Raw genomic sequence first — 12,526 nt, forward strand, 5'->3', positions numbered from 1 at the left:
ACTCACTGCTGAATAAGCTCACCCTTTCTTGTGGCTTCTGAACTCTTGCTGGCTGGTTCCACTCCACTGTTCCGGTTCAAAACTCCTCTCCAAGCTGATGGATTCCACCCAGCTTCTCTCAGTCCCTTACTGAATTCCTCTGCTTGGCCTCATACTGAGGTTGACAATAATATGTTCTAGTCTTCTGGCTCCTTCTCACTCTCTGGATCATTCTGTCTTCACCTTTACCTGTGTCTAGCTTGTTATCTCTTCAATTTGTCTCTGTAAAAACTCTCCTGGTAAAACTGCTTCCTCTCCCCATTTTTTTCTTCATTGCTCCCTCTTTTTTATGTATATGAGAACACTATAGCTGTACAGATGATTGTGAGCCATCATGTGGTTGCTGGGAATTTAACTCAGGACCTCTGCTGGCTCCGGCCCAAAGATTTATTTATTGTTATATGTAAGTACACTGTAGCTGTCTTCAGACACACAGGAAGAGGGCATCAGATATCATTGGAAATGGTTGTGAGACACCATGTGGTTGCTGGGATTTGAACTCAGACCTTCAGAAGAGCAGTCAGTGTTCTCTTAAACGCTGAGTCATCTGACCAGCCTGCATTGCTCCCTTTTATAACTTTCCTTCCCCTTCTCTTCTTGTAAGAGTTGGGCATATCCTATTCTATTCTCCGATTTGTCACTTTGTCTGCCACTCAATAGATAGCACTTTCAAACATGGGTGCTTCCTTCTACACACCAACTTTATCTTCATTGTTTGGGATTAAGAGTGTGTGCTAAGGCTGAGCCAGCCCCTGACCAAGCCAGCTCAGTCAGTCAATGGGGTCTCAAGGGAGCAAGGATTAAAGAAAAAGAAAGGCAACTATACAGCATTGTAGTATGATTGCAGCAAATGCTGACGTGGGTTTAATTTCTCCCAATGTGCTTTTATATTACTTTAGGTACATGAAAAGAATAGGGTCAGTTCTAAGGCATAAACTCAGTAGTCAAGGAACAAACATGGCATGAACAAGTCTGGAGGTCACTGTATTCAGGGACTTATCAAGATGATCAAGATACTAATGAGTATATTCCTCAGCTGTATTTTTCTTGAGCTTGCTTCCTTTTCCTAGCCCAATGTCAAATATTCTTGTCAATTGCCTAGAAGCAGCCCCAATAGGTCTCCACACACACCACAGTTAGAAACAGTTTTTTTCTCCAGTAAACACAATCTCAGGGTTCACAATGTGATCAAATATCCTGCACTTATGTAACTGACAATTGTAGTCACATGTGGCTAATGGTAATTGTGTTCACATTTTAAAATCATAACTAAATACATGAAGACAACAGATAACTCAGGACATGGCTGGCGTCTCTCTCTGTAAGTAGAGCCATGAAATAGAGCTGTATATTAGTTATTTATGAAGGCAAGATAAGTTACTGTTAAGAGCAAGCTCCAGAAATGTGACCTTGGAGTTTATGAAATGGTCACATTTACAATTTGTAGAAGATACAGAGTTTAAAATACATCTCATGTGATTAACAATGGTTTGCATTTTTATCCTCTATCATAATGCTATTAAGAACTCTGATATATGGTTGCTATATTCTATTTTATATTAGCCTAACATAACTTCAACCCCACCCCTCTTTTTTTGCAATAAACACAAGTGCCCAGAAGCAACAATTTATACTACCCTGGCATGTCAGGATTACTTTGTGGCTAGATAATGGGAGAGATAATACATTGTCCTAGTGCAAATCATTGCTGGAATCTTGACTGGAATTGAGCTATAAAAGTTAGGCTGCAAATGAATCCTGAAAATGAATTCTATCACTCTTTGTTATAAGCTAATTTAGATTGTTGAATGCTTTGGCTTAAATATCTTCAAGTTTGTTTTTGTTCTACCAAGAGACAATTTAAGCATTTGCTTAGAAATAATAGCCTCTCAAATAATAAACATAGAGTTTGATACTTCAAAATTCATTTTATGTTACATTGATCAAAAACTAAGACCAGATGAGCAGGGCTAACCTTGACCTCTGGGAGCTCTGGAGAGTCAGAGATGTGCTGACAGCCAAACACCTGCGCTGCTTAATAAAGAACACGAATCTCCCTCTCCCTCTCTCTCTCTCTCTCTCTCTCTCTCTCTCTCTCTCTCTCTCTCTCTCTTCTCTGTCTCTGTCTCTGTCTCTGTCTCTCTCTCCTCTCCTCTCCTCTCCTTTTTGATAGATATATTTTTTGGTAAGACGAGAGAATTCTAGAGAACAACCAAATAAACAAACCTAATGGTAGGGGAAATTTTGAATGAGATATTGAGTAAGTTAAGTTTGGGAGAAGTAATTCTAAAGCTAGATTTGGGAAGCACTAATTATGTGAACGTTGACATATGCATAAGCAATGTGTTCCAAGTTCCATCATAATTTTAGTAAATACTGGACGTACACAGATATTCAGAGTTTAAGATTTCTTACATATTCCTTCCTTGACTGAATTAGCCATCTCTGTCTTCTCCATAGAGCTCAATGATTACATGGTGTGAATAGGCAGTCAGCGGGTCGCCAGCAGGCACTGTGGTGCTTGGCGTATCCACTCAAACTCACAATATTCCTCACTCAGAGTTTTACAAAACTAACCTATGAGGGGTCTTGAATAAGCAAGTACTAACCAATAAGCAGGCATTGGCAACTCTCAATGTATTGAATTCTTGGTCACTAATCCTGTATCAGAATATCCGTGGAAATGCAGTCAGTTCTGCCTGTGTTCATGTTATTAGGGATCCACTGAGTATAGGCATCAGTTTCTATAACGAAAAACAGTAAAACCATGAACAATATTTTGTTTAGATTGCTAGGTGCTGTGCATTTGTGTAAGTATAGACCTAAAAAAGGTGTCTGTGGCAGAAATCCTCATGACTGTATTTTCTTTTAGCTGAAATATCCAAATGAAAATGAAGAAATTTTGCTGCTTAGATCTATTATTGATGTAAATCTGCCGAAGTTTTTGTCCCATGATTTGCCGCTCTTTGAGGTAAGAGCACTTGTTACTTCCACGTGTTGGCATTCCAACGGTAGCGCGGAGGCAGCCATGTCTGCAGAGCTCTCTGTAGGAATGTGCACTGTGGGGAGGAATGTTCAGAGGAACACAAGCCACTCCTACTTTTATGTGAAATATATTTGCTGAGGTTGTTGCTTCTGACACGTTTAACAACATGATATTTTATGTGATTTTTTTTTACTGCATAATAGTAATTAACATAGAAAGTTATAAAATATGTTCTATAAATTCCATGAGAATGTAGACTCCATGTTGAAAACTAGTTAGGTTAGCACACTGTTGAATCTTTAGCATTTGATAAAATAAGAATTATATTTCTTTAAAAGAGTACAGTGACTTTTAGGAAATTGTTTATTCAGGATAATTTTATGTAAGAATCAAGTTTGAATATCTTGTTATATTTTAAGATTAGATTATGAAGAGCTGGAGGAAGAAGGATTAGAATAATAGTCTCTATAATCAATCTCCTATGCTTCTCTTCGTGTACTATAAAAAACCATAGGTCGCTGGTTCCCACTAAATGGTAGTTGTGTGGTTCTGAACCACCACGGGTTGCTAGCTTCCCGCAAGTAAAAGCGGAAGGCCCCATAGCTGCCCTTGGAGGAAGATGAGATATACTTCTATGAGTGTACTCCTGTAGCAACCGTCTTTCATCATTTTGAAAGGGATTCTCCCTAGGATCTAGATGTGGCAGAACACATATCTTTGTGGAACAAACCAACAGGGAAAGATTTCAAGTGTTCTTGCTTAAAGTTTTCCTTCCGTAGTACCCTTGGTGCTGAAACACAGATTTTGTGGAAACAAAAGCTGTATTTCCTTTCTGAAGGTAGGAGTGTGTGTCTGTAGACAGATTCATGTGCAGTAGTGTTTCTGTGAAGCAAATGTTGTCTCTCTCAAGTGGAGTGCACTTGACATTTCCAGTCAGGAAAATTTCCTGTGTAAGTCAGCCTCATGGAGCGCAAGTCACCTCCCACCTGAGTGAGATGTCTACACACTGCACAGTAGCAGGCAGAAAGATGAGTATGTCCAGTCTTTACCTGGCAGGAGAGTCAAGGAATATTCATTGTTCTTGGTTGAGAATCCCTGGAAGACAATGTCCAAGTTGTCTTCTTCTTTCAGGGCTATACTCAAAGTACTTGAACGCTATGGTGTGAAAGGTATTTGTATTTAGAAACCATTACATTTCACTATGGGTGACATACTGTGAGAGTGTGTGCATGTGTGCGTGTGTGTGTGTGTGTGTGTGTGTGTGTGTGTGTGTGTGTGCACATGCGTGCTTGCACTAGAGATCAAATGATCAAATAAGGGCCTTGCTTGTGTTAAGCACATACCTATACATATCTATTATGTCCCCAGCCTGGATCAATTGATGTTGGCAGGAATATCGTGTGTGATGCCAGCCTATGCCACATGGCAAACTATAGACCACCCTGATACACATGCAAAACTTTGTCCACATACATTTCTTGTTCCAGATAGCAAACAGGAGCAAGTGGCATCATGTGTTTGAGGGCAGGGATTCTGGCCAGCCAGGCTACAGCGCCCCAAGGGAGCTCACTGATTTAGTTGAGGGAGTGATTAAATTGGTAACTCAAATTTTAAAATACAACTCAGGCATATGCTTTCACATTAATTACCTCTGAAATTTTACTTTTATCTTCAGAGTTAAAAATAATAATAAATTCTCATATAAGTTGTAATGAAATTTATAAAATAGACTTAATTTATAAAGGTTGTCCCTTAGATCTTGGAATGAACTTCATGTTCATAAGCATTACAGGTAGAGTCTCAACTCTTACAAATGTACATGATGTGATTGTGTTAACTTCCGTAAGGCTGTCATAATGATATCCTGCAAACTTGCAGTACAACATAAACGCTTACTTTCTTCTAGTTCTGAGTCAAGAAGTATTAAATGGGAGTACCAGAGACCAAGACATAGGTTTTCAATTACTATTACTATTTTACTGCTGTGGAGAGATACCCATGACAGAGTGAGGCAACTCTTAAAAAGGAAAACATTTAACTGGGGCTGGTTCAGTCCATTATCATCGGGGCAGAAAGCATGACAGCATGCAGGTAGACTTAGTTCTGGAGAAGAAGCCGAGAGCTCTACACCTGGATCCTCAGGCAGAAGGAAGAGCGAGTAACATTGGACCTGGCTTGAACATTTGAAACCTCAAAGCCAACCCTCGGTGACACACTTGCTCCAACAAGGCCAGTTCCCCTAATTGTGCCCAATTAGCCTGTGGGGAACATTTTCATTCAAACCACCACAGGCATTTTTATGGAATTTTCCTCAATTTCTTCCTAGCTCCTGGTAGCTCCCAGCAATCCTAGATGTTTTCTGTCTTGTGGTTGCTTTATACTAATCTCATATGAACACATTAATCTCTATTGCCACACAGCCTTCTTTCCTGTGTCCAAGCATCTACACACCCTCTCCTCTTTCTCTTAGACAGATAGCATCATCCTTCTCTAGTGTGACAACCTAACCATCGGCATGGGGAAACCAAAGTTTTCATATACGTCTTGTTCTAAGGTTCTGGGTTAACCCAAAGCACTCAACCTGCACAATACATGCTTGTACTTAAATTACTTTTGAACTTGCTGTTTTCTATGTAAATGGCTAGTATCAAAGTTAATTATTGGGCATAGCAAGTTATTCTAGAACCAGTAATGTGTAAGCCACTTTTCTTCACTGACCTGCCTTTGGTCTGTGTCTCTGAGCATCTATTGCTAGGCCTGGCTTGAACATTTGAAATCTCAAAGCTCACTCCTAGCGACACACTTCCTTCAACAAGGCCATACCTGCTCCAGCATGTGAGTAGATAAATTTCTGGTTCCCTTCTGGTGATGTGTTACCAAACACTAATGCAGTAGTTCATAATCAGTTTATCAGCCACATCATGACCAACTTCCAATTTTTAAATTAGTTTGCCAGACTTCAGGGTGTAAGTTTTTCTACCAGAAAACAAAGACTCAAACGGTTACAATAGCACTATTCCCATTTATATTAAATGCAATTTTATTTTATACATTGGCTAATAGAATATCGTTTGCTTATGTCTTTTGGTTATAAATATACTCAATGTAAAATGCCCACCTCTTACCAGGGAATCACCTCAGATTTGTTTCCTGGGGTGAAGTTACCGAAGCCAGATTACAATGATCTGCTGGCAGCCATCAGAGACAACTGCCACACCATGAATTTGCAAATGACCAACTTCTTCTCTGAGAAGATCCTTCAGATCTACGAGATGATGATTGTGCGCCATGGTTTCATGATTGTTGGAGAGCCATTTGGAGGGAAGACCAGTGCGTATCGGGTTCTAGCTGGAGCATTAAATGACATTTGTGAAAAGGTCTGTACAGTGCTATCAATATATTAACTTACTGATGATTAGCTTTGTGTCATAAAGGATACGGGGTGGTTTTGAAATAGTCTTTCCATGGCAGAGTGTAAAATCCCTAAAAACAGAACATGAGTTACAGATGATAATATTAAAAGGGCAAAACGAAACAAGCAATGAGTCCAACACGCAATGAGTATCCTACAAATTTACCTTTCAGTCTTTAATTTCTTCTCTTTTAGTTAAAAGTAGTACATGGGTTTTTTTATTTGTTTGTTTGTTTTTGTAAAAAAAGAAATGAAAATACACAAGCAATTGAAGGGTTTTTTTTAATACTTTTAGGAGAGTATTTTTATTTCCCTGAGAAGTTATAATGTGAGCTTCTGCTATGAGATGCCCGTGAGCTTAGTTTTAAGACATGTATGTGCATAAGTATATGTATATAGTATATACATGCGCATATGTGACTACTATTCAAATTTCAAGTTGTATTATATTATTTATGTGCGTGTGTGTGCATGTGTTTGTGTGTGTACATGTGTGTGTGCATGTGTGTGTGCATGTGTTTGTGTGTGTATGTGATTGTGTGCATGTGTGTTTGTGTGTGTGTATGTGTGTGCATGTGTGTGCATGTGTGTGTGTGCATGTGTGTGTGTGTGTGTGTGTGTGTGCCCTTAGAGATGAAAAGAGCTGATTCCCTGGAGCTGGATTTAGAGGTAGAAGTGAGCTACTAGGCATAGGAACTGGGCACCAAACCCAGGCCCACTGGGAGAATAGCAAGTTCTCTTAACTTCTGGGTCATGCCTAGAGCTCCCAACTAGGCAAGTGCCTAGAGCTTCTCTAGGCAAGTCACACTGAGTCCTACCTTGATGTGCTAAACCAATGAACTTCTGCAGCTGATACTGCTGCTCTTCTGCTCATCTCTCCTGCGCCTTAGATAGCTTTTCCCCCCTATCTCAGTGCCTGGGGCCTGTAATGGGGTCTCTGATCATTATATGTCCACTGGGAAGTTCCACTTTCTTTCTTTCTTTCTTTCTTTCTTTCTTTCTTTCTTTCTTTCTTTCTTTCTTTCTTTCTTTCTTTCTTTCTTTCTTTCTTTCTTCTTCTCTCTCTCTCTCTCTCTCTCTCTCTCTCTCTCTCTCTCTCTCTCTCTCTCTCTCTCTCTCTCTCTCTTTTTCTTTTTTTGTGGTTTTTTGAGACAGGGTTTCTCTGTGTAGTCCTGGCTGTCCTGGAACTCACTCTGTAGTCCAGGCTGGCCTTGAACTCAGAAATCTGCCTGCCTCTGCCTCCCAAGTGCTGGGATTGAAGGCGTGTACCACCACCACCCGGCATGAAGTTTCTCTTTCAATGAATACAAAAATATTCACCTGTCTTGTTTACCTTGGATCTGCTATGTTTTGTTTCATTAATACTATTTCTGTGTTCTCCCTGTGTACCTGTTTACCTGTGGCTTCAAACCTATTCTTATTATCATTGTGACTTACCTTTTTAAAATAATAAACAACTTGGATTTTCATTTCTTCAGGTTGATAATGTTTATATTAATTTTTATTTATAAATTTTATACAATACATTTTGATCATGTTTTTCCTCTTTCAATTCCTCCCCAATCTCCCCAATCCTTTCTATTTTCCTATCCACCCAACTTCACATTCTCTTTCTCTCTGTCTCTCTCTCCCTCAAAAGAAAAAGAAAAGAAAAATATGAAAACAAACAAGATCCAAGTAAGACCAAAATAAAACAAAATGAAACAAAACAAAAAAACCGACAAAAGAACAACAACAAAAACAAAAAAACAACATAGAGTTCGTTGGCCCACTACTCCTGGGGATGGAGCTGGCTCTAGAGTGGTTCATATACCCAGTGACATGCCATTGTTAGGAGCCAATTTTCCCTTTTCCTTGGGTTCCAATTACAAATCACTGTGTAGGCAGGGGTGGGAGCCTGTGTTCACCCAAATCCACTGTCCTCTATTTTATAGGGGAATTTAAGGAGATTTATGTCTGCCATCATAAACTGGCTTGCTATTTTTTCCACCTCTTTTATTTTCATGTCATTTTCTCTCTTCCTTCTTTTTCCTTTCCCTCTTGTTCTTTACCCTCAGCTTGCCTTCCTATCTTCCCTTTCCTGTATTTAACCTGTCTATATTCTTGCCCATGCTACTGTATCACTCTTATGATATGACTGGTTTTGCCACACACAAAAATAAAGTCTCTGAAAGGAGAAAGCACCACACTGCTGAGTGGGAGGCAGGACCCACAAAGTTATATGAATGTTTTCTGGTGTCCTGTGAAGTTCAAATGGTTCATTCACTCTCTGGAAATTTTAAGAATAACATCGCTGTTTCCTTAGCTACCATACGCTACCTACAGCTTCTCACTGGCCTTTGAAATAAAACCTGTCTTTAAGGGCAGCACCTTCATCCTGAATATAAATGGGTACAGTTTCCCTATGCTTCTACACTGGGGAAGTTTCGAGGTAAAGCCCTTTCAGGCACAGGGACGATAGCAAAGATTTTGAGCTTTGCCTTGTTACTTAAGATATTTACACATCTGTCCTTTGATTTACTGGTTTGTGCCGCTTCAAAGCTTGGGCAGTATCATAAGAACTGGACTTGCTATGCTGTTGCATAGAAAATAAATGATTAAGAGAAGATTGAGCACAGGGGATTATTCTGCACAATGCTATAATTCTGTATAATGCTATCATGGTGTATGTAGCAAACCCCACAAAGTTAAACACCTAGTCAACACTAATAAAAGTTATACACGTTGCTCAACAATAGTGCATCTCCACACAACCATCAGTAACTCCCTGTGTTACCCAGTGTGTGATAGAGAGAGAGAGTGTGTGTGCGCGTGCGCTCTGCTGTGGGGGAGGGGCATTGTCAGAGAGGCAAAGGGAGGGTTCCAGAGGCTTTGTATTTTCCATTCAATTTTCCATAAATTTGAGCCTGCTCTAAAAAATTAATTCTGTTAATTTAAAAACAAGACTTATGTGCCCCAGGGGTGCCAACATGCCTCATTAATAATGCCATAGAGGCAGGGTTCTGGCCAAAATGGGCAATTTACTAATATTAAGTTTTTGACTCCATGGGAAGTCTCTATCATTATATCTCTTTATTTTCTCTCAGAGAACATTTTGTAGCAAGGGTCAGCAATTTACAGCCCACAGGCCAAATCCAGCCAACACTTATTTTTGTAATGTCGATGAACTCAGAAGAGTGTCAACAGTTTTTACAATTTTTTTTAACTGAAAGAGAACAAGAACACCAGAGGCTTACATCACTTGCTATGTGGGCCTTCTCCGAAAGCAGTTGTCAAGTCTTTCTCTCTGATTTCAGATTACGAGACTGAACACAATTTACTAATTTATCCCTATGTATTTAATTGCTTTAAAATACTGTTATGGCTGGGCAGTGGTGGCGCATGCCTTTAATCCCAGCACTTGGGAGGCAGAGGCAGGCAGATCTCTTGAGTTCGAGGCCAGCCTGGTCTACAGAGTGAGTTCCAGGATAGCCAGGGCTACACAGAGAAACCCTGTCTCAAAAAACCAAAACCAAAAACAAAAAAAATACTGTTGTGAACGGCACTTCAAAGCGTGACTTTTCGGTTGTTCATTGTCATTACAGAGAACATAGGAAGGACTTCTTTTCAAGCTCTGGGCTTTGGAACCTTGTTAAACTCATTAAACTCACTCCTCCCTGCTGGCAGTCCTTTGTAGGCTTCTAAAGATATTTTTATATACACAGTCATGTTTTCAATGAGGAAAGATAGTATCCTTTGAAATAAATAATGCTGGGTTATTTTTTTTCTTTTTCATTAAGGGACTAATGGAAGAAAACAAGGTTCAAATAACAGTTCTAAATCCCAAGTCTGTCACCATGGGCCAGCTTTATGGGCAGTTTGACTTGGTTTCCCACGAGTGGTCCGATGGCGTCCTGGCTGTCAGTTTTAGAGCCTTCGCAGCTTCCTCGGTAAGAGTCTGTCTTTTTACATGTAGATTTTTCAAAGGTGGTTACGTGTCCGGTAACCAGTATCTGATCCTTTCCCAGTTATTTTAAGCAAACATTTCTGTTTACGTCTTAAGATATTTATTGAAAGCCTGTTACTGGAGGCTTTGGTGTTATTTCTGTGAGGAATGATGGTAGCACATACAAGAACAGCCCAGACCATATCCCCAGGCACCTCTGACCTGGAGGTCCTTGACAGAACTCTTGGGAGTCAGGAGACTGGCAAGGCACGCAGTCTCCTCTCTGACATCATTTCTGTTGTATCCTTGTTAGAAACACTTCAGAACAAAAATGTCCAGTGTTCCAGCACTTTCCTTGTAGTATGCTTGGAGGAGAAGAGGCTACACTGTGGAAAGCAGGAAACTTAGACATTGCAGGACTGGTGTCTCTTCTGTGCCTTGTTCTGTGGGGGTGACTGTCACACTCATAAGCAGAGTCCAAAGTGCGTGTGTGCTCAGGCCCAGAATAATGTAACTTGAGGCTTCTAGACAATGTAAACAGACACATCATTTACATAGAAACAGCCTTGGGTTCCTCTGTGCAATGTGCCCTTACATAGCTTACATTGCATTGTGTAGAAAGCTATGCCCTATGTACACTAAATCTCAGTGAAGTGCAGTAGTTTACTCAAAAACAGGAGAGGAGAGTGTAAAAGAAGTCCTTCAGAAGATGAAGATCAAGGTCACAGCAGTGTCCCCAAAGTGCCAGTTGATAGGTGCTGCTAGTGGAGAGTCCAGGGAGTGCTGGTCTCAGATCACCCAGAGTATAATGTAATCTGTAATCGGTGCTCCTCCATGCTGCCCTCCTGAGTTCTGGGCACACAAGTACCAGCCTCAGTGTGAACATAGGGTGGCTTGACCCTGGGGCAGCTCACAGTCCTATGGAGTTTACCATGAGGTCTGAGACTGTGGTCAGAAGGACTTAGCTCCATCAGCGCTGGAACTCAAGTTAGGTGACAGTGAACCAAACATCATTTGCATACATGAGCAGGTGGAACTCTAGGAATCAGAAAGGTGGTTAATTTCTGGACAATGTGTAAGCATTTTTATATTTCATAATATTTGTCAGGCCATTATACTAATTTTACACTATCTATACATCACTGGTGTATATTATTACTGGCATACAGAACTTTGTGTAAATGTTATATTGAGTTTTACATCCTATACCAGTGGTTCTCCACCTGTGGGTCACAACCCCTTTGTGGGGAGAATGACTTTCTCATAAGGGTCACCTAAAGCCATTGAAAAACACAGATATCTACATTGTAACTCATAAGGCTTCTTCTTCTATGCCTTTGTGTGTGTGTGTGTGTGTGTGTATGTATGTGCCTGTGTGTGTGTGTGTGTGTACTAATGTACCTGCGTGGATGTATACATGCACCTATATGTTTATGGTTCATTTTAAAGAGTACTGTTTTATTTTTTCATGGTAAAATAAATCATATTTCTAAATTTTTAAATATTATTGATCTGTTTCCTCCATTACACTTGTCCTTTATGCACCCTGTATGTGAAGTAGACTCCGGACAGGAAGTGGTTAATCTTTGACGGGCCAGTTGATGCGGTGTGGATTGAGAACATGAACACTGTGCTGGACGACAACAAGAAGCTGTGTCTGATGAGTGGGGAGATTATTCAAATGTCACCGCAAATGAACCTGATTTTTGAACCGATGGACCTGGAAGTCGCCTCTCCTGCCACTGTAAGGTCTCAACTTCGGCGTCTGCCTATGAACTGCACAATTTCTGCAAATGTTTATTTTTACTTGGTAGCTTTGCTCTAAATTGAATGTATTTCCACGTTCCCCTGTGAGAGCGATCTGCGGTCCTGAGCCGGCAGGCGTTGTCTGCTCACACGCCATGGCAGATTTAGTAATTTGTTTATTTCTCTCTTTTCTCTTGGACCTTTTACAAAATCACACACATAGGCTAAGATCATGGAATTACATAAAATTAAGTCTTTGTCCTTAATTTTAAGGGTTGTAAAAAACAGATGGCCCAACTCATCTTAATGCCCAGAAGGAAACCAGGTCTCGCACACAGGACTCCCCTGCTTAACCTCATCTGATTCTGTCCCAGTGATTGAAGTAGATTTTCTTTTTATTATGGGAAATCTGTTGGTG

At 40.2% G+C, this 12,526-nt stretch overlaps 1 protein-coding gene across 1 annotated transcript in view; it reads left to right on the forward strand.

The window, feature by feature from the left end:
• Dnah7 (dynein axonemal heavy chain 7) overlaps window positions 1-12,526 on the forward strand; it is a 262,532-nt gene that overhangs the window by 123,824 nt on the left and 126,182 nt on the right. The window contains 4 exon segments of the mRNA XM_052192567.1: window positions 2,912-3,010; window positions 6,154-6,402; window positions 10,217-10,366; window positions 11,924-12,106. Of these exon segments, the coding sequence (XP_052048527.1) occupies window positions 2,912-3,010; window positions 6,154-6,402; window positions 10,217-10,366; window positions 11,924-12,106 (681 nt within the window).

Source organism: Apodemus sylvaticus, chromosome 9 (assembly GCF_947179515.1).
Source record: "Apodemus sylvaticus chromosome 9, mApoSyl1.1, whole genome shotgun sequence".
Lineage (NCBI taxonomy): Eukaryota > Metazoa > Chordata > Mammalia > Rodentia > Muridae > Apodemus > Apodemus sylvaticus.